Source organism: Podarcis gaigeae (genome assembly GCF_964106915.1).
Source record: "Podarcis gaigeae genome assembly, chromosome: 10".
NCBI classification, from domain to species: domain Eukaryota; kingdom Metazoa; phylum Chordata; class Lepidosauria; order Squamata; family Lacertidae; genus Podarcis; species Podarcis gaigeae.
In genome coordinates, this window is record NC_139686.1 from 8,872,130 (window position 1) to 8,896,819 (window position 24,690).

General features: G+C 45.4%; 1 protein-coding gene and 2 long non-coding RNA genes across 4 annotated transcripts in view; 1 reads left to right on the forward strand and 2 right to left on the reverse strand.

Annotated features, from left to right (window-relative positions):
- The window catches only part of RBM17 (RNA binding motif protein 17), an 18,618-nt gene extending 1,393 nt beyond the window's left edge, over nt 1-17,225 (forward strand). Inside the window, exons 1-11 of one of the 2 annotated variants that reach the window (XM_083700768.1) lie at nt 204-322; nt 961-1,075; nt 2,853-3,019; nt 3,849-3,946; nt 6,071-6,127; nt 8,446-8,593; nt 11,338-11,489; nt 13,078-13,151; nt 13,406-13,504; nt 15,123-15,195; nt 16,899-17,225. In XM_083700768.1, the coding sequence (XP_083556894.1) occupies nt 306-322; nt 961-1,075; nt 2,853-3,019; nt 3,849-3,946; nt 6,071-6,127; nt 8,446-8,593; nt 11,338-11,489; nt 13,078-13,151; nt 13,406-13,504; nt 15,123-15,195; nt 16,899-17,002 (1,104 nt within the window). In that variant the 5' untranslated portion in view covers nt 204-305 and the 3' untranslated portion in view covers nt 17,003-17,225. Of the gene's footprint in view, nt 1-203; nt 323-958; nt 1,076-2,852; nt 3,020-3,848; nt 3,947-6,070; nt 6,128-8,445; nt 8,594-11,337; nt 11,490-13,077; nt 13,152-13,405; nt 13,505-15,122; nt 15,196-16,898 lie in introns of those variants that run through there. The other variant, XM_083700767.1, reaches the window with a different exon arrangement.
- Nucleotides 4,454-24,690, reverse strand: part of LOC310826294 — a 204,687-nt gene continuing 184,450 nt past the window's right edge. The window contains exons 2-3 of the long non-coding RNA XR_014555698.1: nt 5,452-5,568; nt 4,454-4,563 (exon numbers count right to left, since the gene is read on the reverse strand). This is a non-coding gene — a long non-coding RNA (uncharacterized lncRNA). The remainder of the gene's footprint in view (nt 4,564-5,451; nt 5,569-24,690) is intronic.
- LOC310826381 overlaps nt 17,011-24,690 on the reverse strand; it is a 131,804-nt gene continuing 124,124 nt past the window's right edge. The window contains exon 2 of the long non-coding RNA XR_014555810.1: nt 17,011-17,250. This is a non-coding gene — a long non-coding RNA (uncharacterized lncRNA). The remainder of the gene's footprint in view (nt 17,251-24,690) is intronic.

Here is a 24,690-nt window from a genome sequence, read left to right on the forward strand (position 1 = left end):
TGCAATGTTACATCACCTTCATCTTGTTTCCTGTATTTGAAAATCAGGCTTGAATAGGACAAGGGCATCTCCCAGAATTCGGATTCTGCTAAAACCTGAGCACATGTTCTGAGCATTTCCCCATCCATCTATTATCCACTTTGGTTTTTGAGAGTGGTATTCTTTTTTTACTTTGCAATTTTTGGGGTGTGACAAGCCTTCCCCTGCCCCGCAAACAAATTGCTTAATGATCTAGGGTGGAAAGGAACACGGGACATTTTGCAGAACAGCAACATTTCTGGTGCTGAGTGAAGTGTCTGCTTGTGATGTTCTTACTTAGCCAGTGTGGTGTAGTGGTTAAGAGCGGTAGTCACGTAATCTTGGGAACCCAGTTCGTGTCTTCACTCTTCCACATGCAGCTGCTGGGTGACCTTGGGCCAGTCACACTTCTTTGAAGTCTCTCAGCCCCACTCTCCTCACAGAGTGTATGTTGTGGGGGAGGAAGGGAAAGGAGATTGTTAGCCGCTTTGAGACTCCTTAAAGGGAATGAAGGGACGCGGGTGGCGCTGTGGGTAAAAGCCTCAGCGCCTAGGGCTTGCCGATCGAAAGGTCGGCGGTTCGAATCCCCGCGGCGGGGTGTGCTCCTGTCGTTCGGTCCCAGCGCCTGCCAACCTAGCAGTTCGAAAGCACCCTCGGGTGCAAGTAGATAAATAGGGACCGCTTACTAGCGGGAAGGTAAACGGCGTTTCCGTGTGCAGCTCTGGCTCGCCAGAGCAGCGATGTCATGCTGGCCACATGACCCAGAAGTGTCTCCGAACAGCGCTGGCCCCTGGCCTCTTAAGTGAGATGGGCGCACAACCCCAGAGTCTGTCAAGACTGGCCCGTACGGGCAGGGGTACCTTTACCTTTACCTAAAGGGAATGAAAGGCGGGATATCAAATCCAAACTCTTCATCTTCTTCTTCTTCTTCTTACTTTAGAGTCAGCGAACAAAGCAAAGCACGGTCCTTGCTCCCGTGATTGACCTGAAGCGAGGCAGTGCATCTGATGAGCGACAAATTGTAGACACCCCTCCTCACGTGGCAGCTGGCCTGAAGGTAAGACTGGAGCTGCTCCAAGGCAAACTGGTCTTTTTTGGGTGGGAGCTCATATAGTGGAGTCCTAAATGCAGAAAATTGCCAGCCAGGAAACTGTGAGACACTTTCATCATGATGGTTTCTAAAATTGATCCGTGCAATAAAGGTGTTAAGTGATAGGGATCTTTAAATGACCTTTTATGAGACTAGTGCTGTCACACTTTTGCAAACACGTTAATGTGATAATGCCTTAATGTTTTTAAATCTTAAGTCGCTCGAAGACCTTTTAGGTAACAAGTGACTAGTAAGTATAAATAATAAGTACAGTGATAATAATACTGATTATAATAATAACGTGTTATCTGAATACATTCAGTGGTACTCAACCTTGGGCCCCAGATGGCCTACAACTCCCATGATCCCTAGCTCACAGGACCAGTGGTCAGGGATGATGGGAGTTGTAGGCCAAAAACATCTGGGGACCCAAGGTTGAGAAAGGCTGTAAAATGATTGGTTTGTACCAATTTGTGCAAAACACTCAACAACAGTAACTAAGGGAGGATCAACCGATAAAGTTGTATTAACAGAGTCGGGGGGGAAATGAATGTTAGCAGGAACAGTGGCTTGCAGACAGCTGCAACAGAGGGTGTTCCAGTCAGCAGTGTAAATTTTAAGCTAGGTCCCCAAATGCGTACGAAGGGGGCCTTTGACAAATTGCCTAACGATGTGTGTTACCTGATGAGGCTCCAAGGAAAGTGTTTCACAGCCTTCGTACCATCTCTGAGTAGCACTGTTTCTAAGTAGCTGCCATATTATTCTCCCAAAGGCACAATACTTGGGTACTCTTGCAGAGTTCTTCTGTGCCGCTGGGGAGCGCAAGTGGGGAGGGCACTGTTGTGCTCAGGTCCCAGTTGCAGGATTCCTATGGACATCTGGTTGCCCACTGTGAAAACAGGATGTTTGGCTAGAGGGCCTTTGGCTTGGTCTGGCAGTGGTCTTCTGAGAGCCAGTGTGGTGTAGTGGTTAAGAGCAGTAGACTCGTAATCTGGTGAACCGGGTTCGCTTCCCCGCTCCTCCACATGCAGCTGCTGGGTGACCTTGGGCCAGTCACACTTCTCTGAAGTCTCTCAGCCCCACTCACCTCCCAGAGTGTTTGTTGTGGGGAAGGAAGGGAAAGGAGAATGTTAGACGCTTTGAGACTCCTTTGGGTAGTGATAAAGCGGGATATCAAATCCAAACTCCTCCTCCTCCTCCTCCTCTTCTTCTTCTTCTTCTTCTTCTGATGTTCTTGACGGAGATAGGTTGAGGTTCATAAGGGAGTGGATGCTCTTGAAGACGTATTTGCCTGGTCCTTTCACAGCTTACAGGCAAGAGCAAGCACCATGAAATGAAACCAGAAGCAAACTGACAAAGCAGCACAGTTTGGGTGGGCAAAATAAATACAATACGGGCAATAGGACCCAAAGGGCGCTGGGTGCTTTTATCAGACAGGATTACCGCTTCGGAAAGGGTCAAGCAGACAGTTTTCGTGCAGACTCAGTGCATCCAGGTCCAACCCCAACTCTTCTGGGCGCCATAAGTGGAATGCAGATCTTGGCCTCATCCCGATTGCAGATCAGCATAAGGGCAGCTGTTGACTTTGGTTTTGGGGGAGGTTGTTTTTCTGTATGTTGGGTTTCGAGAGGAAATATTTGGGAAATATTTTGATAGTGAAATTGGCGGCACTCGAGGAGGCCTCTCACCTGTTGCAATTTCGTTGGCTAGCTTTCATCAGCGCTTCTCCCCCTTCCAATCCCAGGACCCCGTCCCCAGTGGCTTTTCTGCAGGAGATGTCTTGATTCCTTTGGCTGATGAATATGACCCCATGTTTCCCAACGATTACGAGAAAGTAGTAAAACGCCAGCGGGAAGAACGGCAAAGGCAGCGTGAGCTGGAGAGGCAGAAAGAGATTGAAGAAAGGGAGAAGTAAGTCGTCTGGGCCGTAAAGCATCCACCTACATGCTTGTCTTAGCCATTTTGATGGTGTTAAAGTCTTTACGAGCTGAATAATTTTGTAAGACATCAGGTCAGCTGATAATATTTTTCATCTTGTAAATCCTTAATTAAATCTGTGATACAGTTAATTCACTTGTTTGGGCACTTTCACTACAGGATATCATAGGCTCTCAGGTCCTGTTTGTATGAGGAAGTTGGATATCAGTGCATCCAAGTTTTCACCTTTCAGAATAATTTTCCTTGGCATTTGAGATCAATGTACAGTAAACCAGTATTGATTTATTTCTGTGTGAATGGTATCTGGACTTGCCAAGGAGTTGCCTCAAATCATAAGCACTTGGACAGAAATAAGTACCCCATCATTAATTTGTTGTTGTTGTTGTTTAGTCGTTTAGTCGTATTCGACTCTTTGTGACCACATGGACTGGAGCACGCCAGGCCCTCCTGTCTTCCACTGCCTCCCGCAGTTTGGTCAAACGCCAGGCCCTCCTGTCTTCCACTGCCTCCCGCAGTTTGGTCAAACCATCATTAATTAGTGTGCTCCTTTAGGGCAAAAATCAGTTTTTGCCCAGACTTTGGATAGAAAGGAATTACTCTAATAAAACTGCTAGTGATGGATTCCGTAGGAACTATGCCAGCCCTTGCAGCAAAAGAAAAACAGATAGTACCTCCAAAATGCATCTGTAAACATTTGTATTTCGTAATTGTTGTAGGCAAAACACACCCTGCATTGTGAAGTGTGCTCTGTGGGTTCTCTGCACCTGAGGATTGTCATCTTAATTTCTGTTTTAATTTCAAGGAGGCGTAAAGACAGGCATGAGGCGAGTGGATTTTCAAGGCGGCCGGATCCAGATTCTGACGAAGATGAAGATTACGAAAGAGAGAGGCGGAAAAGAAGTAAGGAAATCTTAGTCGCGGAGTATGGCCTTGGTTGGACACTGTAATCTCAGTTAGATGTGATGGGTTCTTCCCCTTGCCTGGAGACCAGTGTCGGAGTGCAGCTCTTGAGAGCAGACTTTTTTTGTTGGCAGCACTGTAGCAAACTGCTGCAGCCACCTGGTTAAGCCTGCTCATGAGTAAGTGCAAGAGAGGGTACGCAGTGGTGCCAAGCAAGGAGCTGGTTAGTGCTTAAGGACTTGCTGAGAACAGAAAGTTCAGGGTCTATCAAAAGCTGGAGCTACTTTTCTGCATCAATTGTGGCTGCTGATTTATCTCTCTTTTGTATAGCAAGGGTGGCTTCTCTCCCACCCAGACTAGACAACCCCATCATGTCCTTGATGCTATCAGTGTTGCAGCCCTCCCCTCCCCACTCCACCCCACCCCAACACAACACAACACAACACACACAATGGGGTTTGGTGGTGGGGGAGAGGCAGGAATGGTCTTTTTCTCTCTCCCAGTAAAAATCCTTTGTGGCGTCCCAGTGCTTAAATGACAAGACATTCCATAGATTTTGGCCATGACTTTGAAGGTCATGGCTTGGGGAAGTCTTCCATGTAGCCTTGGTTCTGAATCTGTAAAAGGGAAATGGCAGTGAGACTGGTTGCGGGGTTTAAAGCAATCCTGGATTTGTGAGCGTGCCATTTAAATTATCGCCGACATTGAAGAGGCAGCAGTGGAGAAGTGGCAAAGTAGGGGACCACCTAGACATTTTCCAACTATTGAAGTTTTCTTCAAATTTACTCCGTAACTCCAGGTATAGGGCGGTATATAAATTCAATAAATAATAATAATAATAATTTTGAGTTGCCAGCTTTAGTTGGGCTTCCTTCCTTTTGGGAACTGGAAATAAATAACTTTGTAATGGAGATCTTGCAGGACACAGTTCCCAATTGTAGAGGGCTTTATTGCTTGGAGAAATATGCTCTCTTGTGCTTCTCGGCATCGTGTCATCTCTCTGAGCTGCACTTTTAATTCCCTGGCTGACTTTGAGCCATGTTAATCTCACCAAACCTCTGGCTCTCTTCCTCCCATTATGCTCTCTTCTTTTGCTGTTCAAGAACCCATTTCCACTGGGATCGGTATTGGCAGATGCACAGGACAGGTGACTGGTCGCAGAGTATAAGGAGGCCTTTATTATGCCCCAATTAACTGAGCAAAATCACCCTGGCGGTTTCTTGCCGGGTGTCTTATTTCTGGCATGGAACAAGCTGCGCCAGACCTTGGGGTCTGAAGCCTTTAAAAGGCGTCTCTGTGTTTTTCTCACACACATTTTGAGGAAAGGGGCATCTGGTGGAGCCAAAGACCCTGGGCTTACACCTTTTAGGAGCCAGGAGTGGCAGAAACCAGCGACAAAGTGATAGAACAGCTACACACCTCTCTGATACACCAACCCCTTCATATCAGCGGCAGTGTGTCATCAAAGTTTTCATTCTTTTGGTTGATTGTAGCCTGGGGCTTACCAAGGCAACTCAGTGTTGGGTTGTAGTCCAGGACATGCTGAGCTTTGGGGATGCTTTCTGGCTGCAGGTGCCTCCCTAGGCATTGATGCTTTTATCACTGAAGTTGAGTGCATTGAACTAATAATAATAATAATTTATAATAATTTATAATTTATACCCCGCCCTCCCCAGCCAAGACCTGGCTCAGGGCAGCTAACACCAGGTATAAAAACAATTGATTAAAAGACAACTTAAAAACAAGATTGAAGTACAATATTAAAATGCAGCCTCATTTCAGTAGAAAAATCAAAAACTTTTTGGGGATGAAAACGTCAAGTCTTCACCAAGGCCAAGTATCCAGACTCGTCCTACGTGGGCCAGAAAAAAGCCAGGGAAGTCCCCAAATAAGAGTTCCATCACAGAAGGAGAAAGGAAAGAGGGGGAGTAGATCAAGATATGCATATGTGGTGTAATATCTCTTTATCCCATCAGCACACACGCCTAGCCTGTTGAACTTCCAGAAAGACAGTTGCGTTGAGTCCATTGCAGCAAAACCAAGGAAGAGTCTCTGATTCTTGTGACACCTATTAAGTCTTGCAGATTCCTGCATTCTTTTTCATGCAATTGTTTCCTTTCACAGGTATGGGGGGAGCTGCCATTGCACCGCCTACTTCTTTGGTTGAGAGGGACAAAGAACGTATGTTTAAATTATTATTATTTTTCTTTGAAGTTGCTAATGCCATGGCTTTCAAAAATGTCTTGCCTTCAGCGGATGCTTTCCAGGGACACCCGGCTGCTGTGGATGTCTGCCACAAAACCCTGGGCACTGCAGATGATATGAGGGCTGGATGCACACTTGGTTTCAGCAGGGCCCTGGACCAGCCTCTTGGGCCTCTCCATCACCTTGTGCAAACTGAAATTTATTCTTCACAGGCTGCAAGCCTGTGTATGAGTTGTAGCCTTTTGGGCTGTTTGGAAGGGGTGTTCACGTGAATGAATTCTCCCTGCCAAAATGAAAATAATCCCCACGCACAGAATGCTAGCACGTCAGGAAGAACGCTAGGCTAGAAAGACATCTTCTCCATGACATGTTAGGTTTTTGCATGTGTAGGAATCTCTTTTTTGGAGTTGGAGGGAGAGCATTCATTTAACGACAGCTTCCTTCCCCCCAACTCATAGTCCAAAACGGTACAGTTGAGACAGTTTACTGTAGCTGCTGTCTGTAAGAACTAGGCTCTAGTGACTAGTCTGCTGTGGCAGCAGAAGAGTGAAAGCGTGAGCAAATGCTTTTCAAGGCAACATGATGTCTGCCATTGCTGATCTTCTTGATGACACACACACACCCTGGATAATAATAATAAATAATAAATTTTATTTATACCCCGCCCTCCTCAGCCAAATATAAAAACAATTGATTGAAATACAGCTTAAAAAACAAGATTAAAATACAACATTAGAATGCAGCCTCATTTCAGTGGAAACTCAATCGAAGCTTCCAAATGACTCAAGCCTCCAAATCACTCCAAAGTCAGCCTGAAGATTCCCCTGCTAAACCTGGCAAGTGTGCATGAATGTCATTGAAAATGGTTTCGTCTGAAAGTGTTACTCAGTGCGGCGCTTCCTCACTCCTGGCAGCAAGTCTGCACTGTGGCTTTTGTGAGCTGACAGGGCATTTTTAAAAAAACTACACCTAGGGTAGCCAGTTGCTACCTTAGCAGTTGAACCCCAAGTGTTTCCACTTTGCACATTGTGTTAGACTTCTGGGAATTTGGGTGGTTGCATTTTTCACAGTCATGTTCACGCATCTGTTGTGGTCTAGGTTGGAGGATGGAACAACTGGATGATCTGTAAATAAGATGGGCCCCTCTTCTGTTTTGCTTCCATTTCTCGGAATGGGTGGGACAGAGCTTTGCTTAAGCCATTCATCCCTCTTGTAATAGCAAGAGCGGTGGTACATTGTTGGGAAATAGACCATGGGTCTTGCACAAGGTAGGCAAGAAAGTGAGCATGAACAAGCCAGTGAGGGGCTTGCTCTCCTAAGGAATGTGGGGTATACCAGCAGGCATTGGCATTAGGCCTGCGAGCTGGCAGAGCCCTGGGACTCTGAATTTACCCATGGCAGCTTCTTGGGATTCTTGGAAAGCAAGGGGAGCACCTTCCGTTTCTGACTCCTCCGGGTCCAGTTATCTTGAAGCGAGCTGCAAAGGTGTGTGTGCAGCTGTGATGGTTGGGGAAATGAAGCAGCTCATTAAATGTAGCCGTCGAGCTGAGTTGTGCAGAAATAAGTTGACGTTCAAGGTTGCATTGTGGTTTTCTTTTTACCCGTAATCTTGAGAAATTCTGCACCCATCCATTAGGTGGCACATTATTTATGGTGGGTAGGACGCGGGTGGCGCTGTAGGTTAAACCACAGAGCCTAGGACTTGCTGATCAGAAGGTCGGCGGTTCAAATCCCCATGACGGGGTGAGCTCCCGTTGCTCGGTCCCTGCTCCTGCCAACCTAGCAGTTCTAAAGCACGTCAAAGTGCAAGTAGATAAATAGGTACTGCTCTGGCAGTAAGGTAAACGGCTGGCTGCATGACCCGGAAGCTGTACGCCGGCTCCCTTGGCCAATAAAGCGAGATGAGCGCAGCAACCCTAGAGTCGGTCACGACTGGACCTAATAGTCGGGGGTCCCTTTACCTTTACCTTAGGAAAAAAATGGATGAATGAGGCATTGTCCCCACCCCCAGTTGTATATTTATTTTGAAGAATTTGTCTATTCTCTTGTGCTGATTCTCATTGCACCACAGCCCCTTTACATTGGACCTCTCGCTTGCCATTACTAGCTTTGAATGACATTTGCGCCAGATCAGGTGTTTAGCAGGCAAGATAACGGAGATGTGGGAGCTGGAACTTACAAGGCTGTTCAGTTATCTGTGCAAGCGAGTCAGGAAATGCATGCTGGCCATAATAGAAATGCATGGTTTTTTGTGGTTTTTCGGCTTAATGTTGAACGTCCCACTTCGCTTCCAGCCGTATCATCGTCATTCCCGTATGAAGAAGAGCCTAGGCCTCGCGGTTCATCATCATCCAAAGCAGCCATTCCTCCCCCGATGTACGATGAGCCCGAGAGGCCTCGATCCCCGACAGGACCCAGCAATTCCTTCCTTGCTAACATGGGGTGAGCGAATGCATCCATTTCAGGCACTTCCTACAAAATGCCAGGAGGGGGCAGTGGTGGCCAGTACTGGGGAGCCACCCTGCGAGTTCTGCATGCGCTATGGCATGTAAATTGTTATGCACCTTCTAATAAGTCCAGCTTTGGTGTTGAGGTCAAGCCCAATGTCCAAGAGGTGGAGCTACAGTTCCCAGTAGCATCTCCGGGTCTCCCCTTTTCTTGAGCGAAGCTCTCTCCTGATGGAGGGCAAGTGGCTGCTGCGCAACGGCCACATAAAGCAGGGAGATAGTTTGGGGACTCTGCATGCGGGCCACATGCTGTCTGCTGCTGATTTCAATTGATTTGGATCTTGCAGCACCACAAGCCCCAGTGGCTGCTTACCTGGGTCTTGCAAGTGGCAGGGGCTGGCGGCGGTGGCGGCGGAGGGACGATGAGCAGCGTGCAAAAGGGGCTGCTTAAAATGGTGGCTGCTCGAGCGCTGCTGCTGCTGGCACCAACAAAGCCCAGCCCCCTTCCTCCTCTAGGCAGGACGGGGAGAAGCCAGGAGGAGGGAGGGAGGAGGTCATGCCGCTATATGAGGGAGAGGGAAAGAACGTGCGCGCTGGCGATCCATGCAGCAGTTCCAGTACTGTCCACAGGCCGGATCCAGAAGGCAATTGGGCCTGATCTGGCCTGCGGGCCTTAGTTTGCTGACCCATGGCCTAAGATAACTGAATTCAGCTCCTGCCCTCAGAGAGGGGCAGATTTCTTTAGAGACCTGACATTGACTTTAGCCGCCAGAGCTCCTTGCGGGCTGCAGTTCCATAAAACTACAGTACACAGGAATAGCTCAGGTCAAGTGCAGTCTGCAATGAAATCTTGCACTGTGTCCCTCGCATGCATGTTGATTCTTCTCTGCTCCAAGACTTGGGGAACTGCCTTCATAGGCTGTATATGCACTTACTCCTTCCCCTCCCTGGTGCATGAGATCATGCATGCACTTGTTGCTTTACTGTTCAGGAGTGGGGATGTTGCCTTTTGTAGGGCTGTGGCGGTCGAAATCCCCACGATGGGGTGAGCTCCCGTTGCTCAGTCCCTGCTCCTGCCAACCTAGCAGTTTGAAAGCACGTCAAAGTGCAATTAGATAAATAGGTACCGCTCTGGCAGGAAGGTAAACGGCGCTTCCGTGCGCTGCTCTGGTTCGCCAGAAGCAGTTTAGTCATACTGGCCACATGACCCGGAAAAACTGTCTACGGACATCTCGGCCAATAAAACGAGATGAGCGCCGCAACACCAGAGTCGTCTGCGACTGGACCTAATGGTCAGGGGTCCATTTACCTTTACCTTTAATTTATACTTATGGATATAATGGCTCCGTCCTCCTGCCTGCAATATGTTTGAATCTTCCTATAATGCACAGATGATCCTGCTATTCCTACAAAGTCATTGGCAACAATTCAGCTTTGAGGAGATGGATGACATCAGGCATGGAGTTCAGCTTCCTGACTTCCTGAAAATCTAATGCTGGTTTTACGATGTGGCAGGGAAAAGGGGTAGAGTCCCGAGGCAGTAGAATAGACTGTTCCCTTTCAGATTGCAAGTGGTGGCTCACAGTTTGGTACACTCCACAGAGAGAAATATCCTTCCAACTAACAAACTGACATAGCAGATAAGTTCTGTTTTACAGCATTCTCTCTGATCTGCTGTTTAATAATAATAATAATAATAATAATAATTGCACAGAGCATTTTCTTCAAGGATTCATTTAAAAATGGATTCCCTTTGCCTGCAGTCTGAAGTGATAAAATTCATTCTGCTATCTTATTCTGCTTTGTATATAACTTCATTAAAAAATAAATAAATTAAAGCTTCTAGCCCTTACAGATTCAAATATACTTGAAATCACCTTGGCAATGCTTCAGGAAAAACAAGGAATGGCCAGTTAAGATTGTCAGTGTTCTATATACTTCCTTCCCCTTTGTTGTACTTATAATAAACCATGCAAAATGTTTAAACAATAGAGAATAAATTATGAAAAAAAGAACAACATTATGAAAACTTGTCTTATGAACAGTTAGCTTCGAAATAAATTTGTCTTTGGACAGTCTATCGCTGATGATGATACAGTTTTGCTTGCTACTCCAGTTTAGTGAACAACTGTAGTTTCCTTGCGATATTTCAGAAAAGTAGCTGAATCTTGCTTATTCTCTGGGTGTGTTCATTTTGCTAAACACTTCTAGATAAATCTCAGGGGCTGCTGTGCCAGTTACCATTTTAGCATTTAATGCTGCAGTGGATCATCTGATCCAACCCCTGCCAAACACATCCATTCTATTGCCTGGTTTGCATGTAACGCTAAGCTGAAATGTGGCTTAGCAGGAATGAGCAAATATATGGTCTCCCAGAGAGGAGATCGTTGCTGCTTTGCCACTCCTTGGTAACTTCGTTCACTCCTTGCACCGAGCCAAGTTGGCTTAGTGTTTGAATCCAGGCTCATGGCTTAGCTCCCGCCTGAAAAACCACAAACTTTGCCCTGTGGTTTGTAGCTGGTGGTTTGTCTGGCAGAGCTAAACCACAAGCCCAGGTTCAGATGACTTACTAAGCCAAAACATGGCTCAGCTCCTCATAGCGACAAAGCGGCCACAGTGTCCTCATTTGGAGCTGTACGTTTGCTCCTCCATGCCAAGCCAAGGTTTAGTGCTGCAAACGAGAGCTGTCTGATTTCCCAAGTGGTTGCCCATTCAACCCTGTTTCTGTTTCATCTCCAGAGGCACAGTGGCGCACAAGATCATGCAGAAATACGGCTTCCGAGAGGGCCAGGGTCTCGGGAAGCACGAGCAGGGCTTGAGCACGGCGCTGTCGGTGGAGAAAACCAGCAAGAGAGGTGGCAAAATCATTGTCGGCGATGCTGCTGATAAAGGTAATTTGGGGAGACTTCTCCAGAGTAGGGAATAACAATGTTGACAGGTGGGCAGCAGTGCTGAGGCAGAAAGGTGGGGTGACCTCATGCTGCACGGACCAAGTGCTGATCATGGGGGAAACTTAATAATTAACTGCCCTCTTGGTTTCCGTTCCTTTAATCAGCCTTGCATTCCCCTTTGTGTCCACCTGTAACAGGCTTAACTGAGGCTTATCTGCTTAAGCCTTTTCTTAAAGATCAGGTTAGTTCCTTGCTCTTGGGTGATTATTTGCCCCCTCGGGACTTCAGAAGTGCTGCACAGCCTTTGGTCTGACAAATGGAAAAGTTGTGTTGCCATCAATCTGCAGTGGTATGCTCTGCCTGGTCCTTTTCCCTCTGGGCCAGGAGGTCTCCAGTAGGAGTTACTGCTTCATACAGGCCCCATAGAGCCTTACATTGGGGATGCTTTTGGGTTGTAGTACTTCGAGACATCTGAAGGCAGCCCTGTTTAGGGAAGTTTTTAATATTTGATGCTGTATTGTTTTAACACTTGATTGGGAGCCGCCCAGAGTGGCTGGGGAAACGCAGCCAGATGGGCGGGGTATAAATAATAAATTATTACTATTATTATTATTTGAGAGTGTGATGTTCTCGGTGCTTTGTTCCTAGGAAAAAAGTGCTGGTTCTCACCAACAAACAGGGGCATAGGGCCAGCGCATGCGGGAGCAGTGTGGCTGGATATCAGGGCTGGGCAGTGAGGACAGGATAGCTCCTTGATGTTTCCTTGCCTGCCCACCTGCCTATTGGTGAAGAAATCTCCCCTGCCTGGGCAAACACTAATCAGGCTTGGAGAAGGAGGTGCGATGCTCTGATGGGGTCCAAGAGCCCTCCCACCTCACCCCCCCCCCCTGCAAAAAATGTGGTGGTCCTGAATGCCATTGTGTATTGCCAGAAAAAAGGCACTGGTTTGTTGTGTTTCTGTATAGAGTGGTACCTTGGTTCTCGAACTTAATCCGTTCTGGGAGTCCGTTCCACTCCCGAAACCATTCGAAAACCAAGGCTCGGCTTCCGACTGGCTGCTGGAGCTTCCTGCACTCAAGCTGAAGCTGTGTCGGATGTTCGGCTTCTGAAAAACGTTCACAAACCGGAACACCTACTTTCGGGTTTGCGGCGTTCGGGAGCCGATTTGCTCGGCAAATAAGCCATTCGAGAACCAAGGTATGACTGTATTCTGTTGGAAGCTGCCCAGAGTGGCTGGGGCAACCTAGCCAGGTGGGCGAGGTACAAAAAAACAAATTGTTGTCCACAGTGGGTGGGAGTAATTAAACCTAGTGACCATTCCCAAAGGTGGTTTTACTCGGATTGAAATTGATGGCGCTAGCTTAGACATGCTCACTAATTTCAGTGGGTCTGCTCTGAGTATAACAGCCTGAATAGCTCTGTTGGTTCTGTTCTTTATGATCTGAACACCTGCCCCAGATTCCTAGAATCAAATGAACACCCTCAGGCATCCCTGGGTCAGGATTTACCTAGCATGTGATTGCTCATGAAGTAGCGATCCAGTATTTAATGTTGTCCTGTTCCTGCTTTCTTCCTTTCTGCATTGCAGATGCCTCCAAGAAATCGGATTCGAATCCCTTAACAGAGATACTAAAGTGCCCTACCAAAGTTGTTCTGCTACGGGTGAGTCGTCCCCCACCCCCAGTCTTGTGGATTAAGCCTCTGACTGGTATTACAATACAGTGGAACCTCTACTCACGACCACAATCCGTTCCAGAGGCCTGTTATCTCCCACAGACGCTGTTAGACAGTTGAATGCGCATGCGTACTCTGACAGTTGTCCCCGCTCGCACCCCACTTCCGCTCAGCCCTGAGCTCAAGCAACCCATGCTATGCCACTGGCCCCCTCTTCAATTGGATTTTTTTCTTCTTTGCAGAATATGGTCGGAGCTGGGGAGGTTGATGAAGACCTGGAAGGCGAAACCAAGGAGGAATGTGAAAAATACGGCAAAGTGGGGAAGTGTGTGATCTTTGAGGTATTAGCTGGCATCATTTTCTATAGTTTCCTCGCCCGCCCGCCCCCCCAGCAACAAATATGTTATAAGCAGTGCACAGAAACAGAAGCAAGAGATACCGGACAGGGCTTACAGCACATTAAAAACACAAAATGTTGGCAAGAAGGAAATCTTGTACATTGATCAAAACCCATATATTATATAGTTAAGAAAATACTGGCAAATTATATCACAGTTACCAAGAGGTTGTTGTTGTTGTTTTACTAGAATGCAAAATAAAAGGCATGCCAGTTTCTGTTGGGAAAAACTGTTATTTGTTTGCATTCTTGAACCCAAGAGTAATTAATAACAGGTAATTTTTGTGTATAACCATAAAATCTGGAGACTGATTTTCTCCCCCACGTGGTATGGGATGAAGCTATAGACCAGTCTAATTAATATTCGCATGGCTTTTCCTTGTAGAATTTCAATGCACATCTTTACTGAGTTCAGCATATTTAATCAAGGAATGCGACATCCTTATTTCTGAACAGTTAAAATTGTGCTTCACTTATATACATCTGGCTGCAATCTTCAACTGAAAATATTGTCATGACACAGCACACCATTTGACCCTAGAGTTTGAGCGCGGACTGATGTTTCTTGGTTGTTTGGCTGTCCTGTAAACTTTGCTAAGCTGGTCATTTCCCAAACCACCTGAAACCCTTCAGACTAGGGCAGCACGGACTGCACTTTTCAGCATCTGTCGTGCGTCATCCTGGCAGCTGCCAAACAATCCGATACTGGTTCATACAGTTGCTCCAGTTTTACATATCTAATCCTAAGTGTGTCAAAAGTCATCCAGCAGGCAACCCGAGTCGGTTGGAATTTTGAGCTGAAAGGAATCCTTGGGGATCACTTGCTCTGTGTCCCAGAATGCAGACAGAGTTTGTTGTGTCTAAATTGAGAGAGCCAGCGTGGTGTAGTGGTTAAGAGCGGTAGATTTGTAATCTGGGGAACCAGGTTCGCGTCTCCGCTCCTCCACCTGCAGCTGCTGGGTGACCTTGGGCCAGTCACACTTCTCTGAAGTCTCTCAGCCCCGCTCACCTCACAGAGTGTTTGTTGTGGGGGAGGAAGGGGAAGGAGATTGTTAGCCGCTTTGAGACTCCTTCGGGTAGTGATAAAGAGGGATATCAAATCCAAACTCCTCCTATTCTAAATTAACGCCTGGCAATCTTTCATCCAGTCCCTCCATTAAAAAAATTAAAATACAACAAAAACTCCCACCAAAATCTATCTATTTATTAAATTTATATCCTGTCCTGAATCTAAAGAGTTTGAGTCAGTCTGTGTTGTGTGTCCCCCCCCCATCCTTACAACAACCCTGTGAGGTAGGTTAGGGAGAGAGATTGTGGCTACTAAATAATTCCTAATCATGATTTCCCCCGCTCTGAACATTTGTTGGAATAAAGTAGCCACATATTAACTGCATTTATGGCTGCCCTTTGTCTTTTATCTAGCTGAAGCATGAGATGTGGATTTATATATGATTCTTCAAAAGTAGTAATCCTTAGGAGAAATCGGAGGTTACAGTATTGCTAGGGCTATTTTACTTTCTTTCACCTTTCTTTGCAATTGTGTGTTTGTTTGTTTTACACAGATTCCAGGGGCACCTGATGATGAAGCTGTGAGAATATTCCTAGAGTTCGAAAGAGTGGAATCTGCAATTAAAGGTAACAGTCTAATAATGACCAGTCCAGTACTTAGCTCCTTATTTAATATTTACATCAATATCCCACCATTGCTTCAAGGTGGCATATGTGATTCCCTTTTCCATTCCCCATTTTATCCTCACAACAACCTTGTAAGGTAGGCTAGGCAGGGAAACTGTAACTGCTCCAAGGTCATCTGTTGAGCCGAGGGGGGTTTGAATCGTGGTCTCCCAGATCATAGTCCAACTTCTGGCCCTGAAGTCCGCGAAACAATATTCAGTTCCAATATTCAGTTCCATTAAGATGTGTCTCTTGAGCCTGGACTGATGCCTGGGGGGTAGACATTATTCTTTGTTGCTCCTTTACATGATGCAAAGTAACGTCTCAGTATCCGTCAGCCTCAGTCAGCTTTGAAGCACACACAGGATGAAACGCCCAATATTAGTCCAATATATCTGAAGGAGCATCTCCACCCACATCGTTCTACCCGGACACTGAGGTCCAGTACCAAGGGTCTTCTGGCGGTTCCCTCACTGCGAGATGCCAAGTTACAGGGAACCAGGCAGAGGGCCTTCTCGGTAGTGGCACCTGCCCTGTGGAATACCCTCCCACCAGATGTCAAAGAGAACAACAACTACCAGACTTTTAGAAGACATCTGAAGGCAGCCCTGTTTAGGGAAACTTTTAATGTTTGGTGTATTACAGTACATTGGTGCCCCGCAGGACGAACGCCTCGCAAGACGGAAAACCCGCTAGACGAAAGGGTTTTCCGTTTTGGAGGCACTTCGCAAAACGAATTTCCCTATGGGCTTGCTTCGCAAGACGAAAATGTCTTGCGAGTTCCTGCGGTTTTTTTCCCCTTTTCCCCCTTTTTCCTAAGCCACTAAGCCGCTTATCAGCTGATCCGCTGATAAGCCGCTTAACAGCTGATCGCTAAAAGCTGCTAAACCGCTAATAGCGCTAATCCGCTAAGCTGTCAATGGGCTTGCTTCGCAAGACGAAAAAACCGCTATACGAAGAGCCTCATGGAACGAATTAATTTCGTCTTGCAAGGCACCACTGTATTTTAATATTTTTTGGGAAGCCGCCTTGAGTGGCTGGGGATGCCCAGCCAGATGAGCGGGGTATAAATAATAAATTATTGTTATTGTTGTTGTTATCCCTCACTTACAAATGTTAAAAGCATCACAGGACCATAGTTTAGAGGTCCCAGGCCCTAAGGAAGTCAGACTATCCTCCACCAGGGCCAGGGCCTTTTCAGTGATGGCTCCGACCTGGTGGAATGCTCTGTCCCATGAGACTAGGGCCCTTCAGGATTTAACCTCCTTCCGTCGGGCCTGTAAGACAGAGCTATTCCGCCTGGCCTTTAATTTGAATTCAGCTTGATCTTTTATTTCCCTTCCCTTCCCACCCCCTCCCCTTTTATGAAGATCACCTGCTCTGAGACCCCACAGCTCATTCTCCCCTGGCCTCCTCGCTGGCCCAAGTAGGACTAATTCAGCCAGCTAGCCCTGGGGATTATCTAATGCTTATTAGATGGATTTCCCCTAAATTGATTTCTGAACTTTGAATTTTATTGTTATTCATGTTTTATGCTGTATTTTATGCTGCTTTTACAAATAAGTGTTTTAATTGGTTGTTAGCTCCCCTGAGCCCGGTTTTTGAACCTGGAAGGGCAGGGTATAAATAAAAAATTATTATTATTATTATTATTATTATTCCAGCCGTTGTTGACCTGAATGGAAGGTACTTTGGCGGACGAGTGGTGAAGGCATGTTTCTACAACCTGGACAAATTCCGAGTCTTGGACCTTGCGGAACAAGTCTGATTTTCCTGCCCCCCACCCCACCACCCGGAGGCCAAACACGGATGCATCACGCCAGGAATCTCATGTTCTTCAACTCCACCCTGGGATTGCAGCAAGAGACAGCGTTGTTTAGAACAAACTGGAACTAAGTCCTTGAATGGATGTTTCTCGTTCGTTGTGTTGGACTGTTTATATTTTATTGAGGTAGAAAATTCCATAAAGATAATTGTCCGTTTTTCTTTAAGATCCAGCTGTTCTTTGTTTGCCTCCTCCAGAATCCTCCTGTAATTTGCAGGTGGGACAGTGTTTTGTGCCCCCGTCTTTCTGCTGACTGGCACTACATGAATGCGCCCTGGTGCCTGCAGGGGGTCTGTCCTTCCCTCGCAAAGCTCTGGTCCCCTTTCACTTCCACTTAAGCGGCAGACCACAGTTCACCTTAACCGGACAAACCTTGCATTACCTGTAAAGCCGAGAGCGAGAGAATTGAAGCACAGAAAGGGAAGCATGTGAGATTCATTTCATATTAAACTGTGGTTTGGTGTTACGTCTGAACCAAGCAAGATTAATCAGGAAGTTGGAAACAGCGGAGTGGGAAATTGGCCTGTTTCAGAACCGCTGCAGCTTAGAATAATAGAATTGTAGAATTGGAAGGGACCCCAAGGGTCATCTAGTCCAACCCGCTGCAATGCAGGAATCCCGGCTAAAGCATCCCTGACAGATGGCCATCCAACTTCTGCTTAAAAACCTCCAAGGAAGGAGAGCCCACAACCTCCCGTGGGAATCCGTTCCCCTGTCAAACAGCTCTTACTGTCAGAAAGTTCTTCCTGGTGTTCAATTGAAATCTCCTTTCTTGTAAATTGAAGCCACTGGTTTGAGTCCCACCCTCCAGAGCAGGAGAAAACAAGCTTCTTCCCTCTTCCATATTGAATTGAAATTGAAATACTTTATTGTCACTTGTACAACTTGTATACAGTGAGTTTACACGAGCACCCCCCACTCAGCTCTCTTAGTCTTAATTCCCCTCGTTTACTGACGCACACCCACCAAACCCGAAAGTCAGTTGCCCTGTTGTTACCTTTTTATTCAGCAGCCTAACAGCCCATGGATAGAAGCTGTTCTTTACCCTGTTGGTGCGACTAATCCTGCTTCTATGTCTTCTGCCCGAGGGCAGGAGATCAAGAAAGCGTCGGCCAGGGTGTGAATCATCCCTGAGAATTTTCCTCACTCTCCTGAGGCAACGTTCTTCCGCTATTTCATCCAGCAGATTCACGGGACAGCCCATAATACCTTGTGCTTTATTCACCACCCTCTGCAGGCAGTTCCTATCAGTTGATGTCAAACCAGCGTACCACACCGTGATGCAGTATAAAATGACACTTTCTATTGTGGACCGGTAGAAGGAGATCATCAAATGTTGATTGACATCGTTCTTCCGCAATACTCTAAGGAGAGGGAGTCTCTGTTGGGCTTTCTTAACCACCTGGGTTGCATTTATTTTCCACCGTTGAGATATTTGAAGATAGCTATCTTATCTTCTGCTGCCTCCTCTTTTCCAGGCTAAACATACCCAGCTCTTTCAACCGTTTCTCATAAGTTCGGGTTTCCAGACCCTTGATCATCTTGTTTTTTTTTTTTATAAAGATATTTATTAGGGTTTTTTATAAAAAATACAAAAATAATAAACAACAATCCTTTTGTCTTAACAAATTTTCAAACCTTTTTGGACTTCCTCACGTTTCCCGTTCACACTTACATTGTAAATACATTTTTCCAAGCAAATTATCATGTAATTTATAGTCGCTCTTTTAAATGAAACATAACAATTCTTCAGCAATTTTTGTTTTCTAAAATCTCACTTATCTTCCAATTCAAATCCAAATTAGTGATGGCCAATTTTTTGTAATCAAGCACCCTTCTTAACATTCCACCAAATTACAATATTTTTGTAAATAAATCTTAAATTTCCTCCAGTCTTCTTCAATCTTTTCTTCTCCCAAGTCTCGGATTCTGCCGGTCATTTCCGCCAATTGCATATAGTCCATCAGCTGCATCTGCCATTCTTCCAGTGTGGGTAAATCTTGAGTTTTCCAGTTCTTAGCGATAAGTATCCTTGCTGCCGTTGTAGCATACATAAAGAATGTTCGGTCCTTCTTTAACACCTTCTGGCCGACTATACCCAGGAGGAAGGCCTCTGGTTTCTTAGTGAAAGTATACTTAAATACTTTTTTCAGCTCGTTATATATCATTTCCCAGAAGGCCTTCACTTTCGGGCAAGTCCACCAGAGGTGAAAGAATGTTCCTTCATTTTCCTTACATTTCCAACATTTATTTTCGGACAAATGGTATATTTTAGCAAGTTTAACAGGGGTCATGTACCATCTATATATCATTTTCATTACATTTTCCTTCAGAGCATTACATGCAGTGAAGTTCAGCCCAGTGGTCCACAACCTTTCCCAATCTTCAAACATAATATTATACCCAATGTCCTGTGCCCATCTTATCATAGCAGATTTAACCATTTCATCTTGTGTGTTCCATTTCAACAGCAAGTTATACATTCTTGATAATATCTTACTCTTTGGTTCTAACAGTTCTGTCTCTAACTTCGATTTTTCCACCTGGAATCCTAACTTTTTATCATTTTTAAAAACTTCTTTAATCTGAGCATAATGTAACCAGTCTAGCACTTTACCCTTCATTTTCTCCAAACTCTGCAATTTCCAATTGTCACCATCTTTTTCTAATATTTCCCAATACTTTGGCCAATTGGCCTCCATATTGGGTCTCTTCCGGGCCTTAGCCTCCAGAGGTGAAAGCCACCTTGGGGTTTTGTTTTCCAACAAGTCTTTGTATTTTGTCCAGACATTAAATACAGCTTTCCTGACAATATGGTTCTTAAAGGCCTTATTGGTCTTGACTTTATCATACCATAGATATGCATGCCAACCAAATGCATTGTTAAAACCTTCCAGATCCAACACATCCGTGTCTTCAAGAAGTAGCCAGTCCTTGAGCCAGCAGAAGGCTGCTGCTTCATAGTACAGCTTTAAGTCCGGCAGGGCAAAGCCACCTCTTTCTTTCGCATCAGTTAGTATCTTAAACTTAATTCTAGGCTTTTTGCCCTGCCAGACAAATTTAGAAATATCTCTCTGCCACTTCCTGAAGCACTCCGTCTTATCCACAATTTGTAATGTTTGAAACAAAAACAACATCTTTGGCAATACATTCATCTTAATAGCGGCAATTCGGCCTAGCAAAGAAAGTTTCAATTTTGTCCAACAGTCCAAGTCTCTCTTAATTTCAGACCAGCATTTTTCATAATTATCCTTAAATAGACTCAGATTTTTTGCTGTTATATTTACCCCTAGGTACTTAACTTTTTTCACCAATGTTAGTTCTGTTTCTTTCTGAAACCGTTCTGACTCTATGTCTGTCAAGTTTTTCCCTAATACTTTAGTTTTCTGTTTATTTAATTTAAATCCCGCCACCCGACCAAAGTCTTGAATCAATTCCAAAACTCTTTTTGTACTAGATTCTGGCTCCTGCAGGGTCAAAACTAGGTCATCTGCAAAAGCTTTAAGTTTATATTGTTTCGCTCCGACCTGCAGACCCTTGATCATCTTGGTCACCCTCCTCTGCACACATTCCAGCTTGTCAACATCCTTCTTAAATTGTGATGTCCAGAACTGGACACAGTACTCCAGGTGTGGTCTGCCCAAGGCAGAATAGAGTGGGACTATTACTTCTCTTGGACGCGGGTGGCACTGTGGGTTAAACCACAGAACCTAGGACTTGCCGATCAGAAGGTCGGCGGTTCGAATCCCCGCTATGGGGGGAGCTCCCGTTGGTCGGTCCCTTCTGCTAACCTAGCAGTATGAAAGCACATCAAAGTGCAAGTAGATAAATAGGTACCGCTCCGGTGGGAAGGTAAATGGCGTTTCCGTGCGCTGCTCTGGTTCACCAGAAGCGGCTTAGTCATGCTGGCCACATGACCCGGAAGCTGTACGCCGTCTCCCTCGGCCAATAAAGCGAGATGAGTGCCGCAACCCCAGAGTCAGCCACGACTGCACCTAATGGTCAGGGGTCCCTTTAGCTATTACTTCGCTTGGCATACTTCCCTGCTGACATAAGGCTAGTACACCATTGGTTCATCTATTTTCCTTAGCCCCAAGTGAGCTGATATGTGTCCGTGTTCCCCTGAGAAAGGCAGTTCTGCATTTTGCTTTGGAGCAAAGATTCTGGAAACTGGAGGGTTTTTTCCCCCCTACCCACACTCATATCCCAGGACAATGACAAAATTCCTTCTTAGCTATGATCTCATTTGCCTTCTGCTTGCCGTGCCCAGTTGAAGAGTTCCAGTATTCCTCCAGCCTCTTCCTCTCCTCCTCCACGGCTTCCTAATCACCTTAGAAGTCAAGATCGCATTATGATCTTCCCAGAAGAGAATACAGTGATAATAATAAAAATCCCATAAGGAAATTAAAATGCACTCTCACTAATGAATTAGGAAAACAAGATGACGGCAGCTTTGCGTTCAGAGCCAGAAATCTCTGCCTGCGTTTTTATTGAAAGCCAATTAAATAAATTATGCGGGTCTGCCATAGGAAGGATTCCTTGAATTGTGAGTATTTGGAGAGATTTATACAGATGCAATAGGCAGCCTTATAACCAAGTGTACCAACCTACTGTTCTCCAGGTATTTTGAACCACAACTCATTCATCCCACCTGGCATGGCTGAAGGGCACTAGGTGAAGGCTGTACTATATCTATCATCTATCTATCTATCATCTATCTATCTATCTATCTATCTATCTATCTATCTATCATTATCTATCATCTATCTATCTTCTATCTATCATTATCTATCTATCTATCATCTATCTATTTATCTATCTATCATTATCTATCTATCTATCTATCTATCTATCTATCTATCTATCTATCTATCATTATCTATCATCTATCTATCTTCTATCTATCATTATCTATCTATCTATCATCTATCTATCTATCTATCTATCTATCTATCTATCTATCATCTATCTATTTATCTATCTATCATCTATTTATATATCTTTCTATCATCTATCTATCATCTATCTATCTATCTATCTATATCTATCATCTATCTATCTATCTATCTATCTATCTATCTATCTATCTATCTATCTATCTATCTATCTATCTATCATTATCATTATCTATCATCTATCTATCTTCTATCTATCATTATCTATCTATCTATCTATCTATCTATCTATCTATCTATCTATCTATCTATCTATCTATCTCTATCATCTATCTATATCTATATCTTTCTATCATCTATCTATCTATCTATCTATCTATCTATCTATCTATCTATCTATCTATCTAATTTTAAAAATGTGATCCATTGTTTTGTGCCCCCTCAAAAAGCCATTTTAACGAATTAGCAGAAATGAAGCTAACTGAGCACATTTGCTTACATTTTACGTAGTTTTCCCTGTTTCAGGGACAAAAGGCCATGCCGGGTACTGAGGAACATTTTCTGACTTTACAGAAGGTTTCCTTGTGCTTTCTACATAATGTTGATAATATCTGAACCTGGAAGACCACGTGGGAAGGGCTAGCAATGTGGTTACTTAACTGCACCAGAGTTCACCCCCTGGGATAAGGAAGGCACATTCCGTGCAGAAGCACTTGTGTGCAGAGGGTTGGCAAACAGCTCTTCGGATGGGGTGGTGCGTGCACAATAAAGTCTAGCTTCTGCGATGTTTCCTTTTGCTTTTACAATATCTCTCCTAGGGAATCAGAACTAGAGTTGGAAGGGACCCAGAGGATCATCTAGTCCAACCCCCTGCAATGCAGGAATTGAACCCATGATCATCATCATTTATTATTTATACCCCACCCATCTGGCTGAGTTTCCCCAGCCACTCTGGGCGGCTCCAAATCGAGTGTTAAAAACAATACAGCATTAAATATTTAAAAATTCAGATGTCTTTTAAAGATAAGATAGCTGCTTATTTTCTTCATATCTGAAGGGAGGGCATTCCACAGGGCGGGTGCCACTACCGAGAAGGCCCTCTGTCTGGTTCCCTGTAACCTTACTTCTCGCAATGAGGGAACCGCCAGAAGGCCCTCGATGCTGGACCTCAGTGTCCGGGCTGAATGATGGGGATGGAGATGCTCCTTCAGGTATTCTGGGCCGAGGCCTTTTAGGGCTTTCAAGGTCAGCACCAACACTTTGAATTGTGCTTGGAAACGTACTGGAAGCCACTCCCAGTCACTAGTCTAGCTGCCACATTCTGGATTAGTTGTAGTTTCTTCATCACCTTCAAAGGTAGCCCGACGTAGAGCGCATTGCAGTAGTCCAAGCGGGAGATAACTAGAGCATGCACCACTCTGGCGAGACAGTCCGCGGACAGATAGGGTCTCAGCCTGATTAAAGAGTCTTATGCTGAGCTACAGCCTCTTTCCCCTTCTTGAACCCAAGGGATGAGAAGTGGTTTGGGAAAATACACCCGGAACAAGGGGGAAAGAAATATTGACATTGGGATCTGCTGCCCCGGTAGATCCTGCCGCCTGAGGTGGTTGCCTCATCTTGCCTCTTGGGTGGGCCGGAACTGGGTAAGGCAATCCAACAGTTAGTAGCCACATTGGCTATGCCCTGCCTTCACTGTCAGATGCCGAAGGCCTCTGAGTTCCAGTTGCTGGGAATTGCAATTCAGGACAATGGGCTCAGGTTCCACTGGTGAGCTTCCCTTGAGAACCTGTTTGGTCATTGTGAGAACAGGATCCTGGATGAGACAGGCCTTTGTCCTGACCTGATCCAGATTGGAAGACTCACCTTGGCTCACAGTACATTTCCAAGCACAATTCAAAGTGTTGGTGCTGACCTTTAAAGCCCTAAACGGCCTCGGTCCTGTGTACCTGAAGGAGCGTCTCCACCCCCATCGTTCTACCAGGACACTGAGATCCAGCGCCAAGAGCCTTCTGGTGATTACAGGGAACCAGACAGAGGGCCTTCTCGGTAGTGGCACCCGCCCTGTGGAACGCCCTCCCACCAGATGTGAAGGGAATAAGCAGCTATCTTATCTTTCGCTACAGGGAACCAGGCAAAGGGCCTTCTCGGTTGTGGCACCTGTCCTCTGGAACACCCATCAAATGTCAAGGAGTTAAAAAACTATGCAACTTTCAGAAGACATCTGAAGGCAGCCCTGTATAGGGAAGTTTTTAATGTTTTCTTATGTTTCTGTATAAAAATGCTGGAAGCCGCCCAGAGTGGCTGGGCCGACCTAGTCAGATGGATGGGGGTACAGTGGTACATTGGGTTACAGACGCTTCAGGTTATATATGCTTCAGGTTACAGACTCCACTAACCCAGAAATAGTACCTTGGGTTAAAAACTTTGCTTCAGGATGAGAACAGAAATTGTGCTCCGGCAGTGCGGCAGCAGCAGGATGCCCCATTAGCTAAAGCGGTGCTTCAGGTTAAGAACAGTTTCAGGTTAGGAACGGACCTCCAGAACAAATTAAGTTCTTAACCCGAGGTACCACTGTACTTATTATTCAGCAGTCAGGCTCTTCTAATGTCCTTATTTTGAGTTGATTTATTATATTTTTGAAATATAATATAAATGAATCCCAAAGTGGCTCACAAACAATAAAAAATAACAACATGCTAGTACATAATGGAGTATCACAAATACAGCCTGAACCAT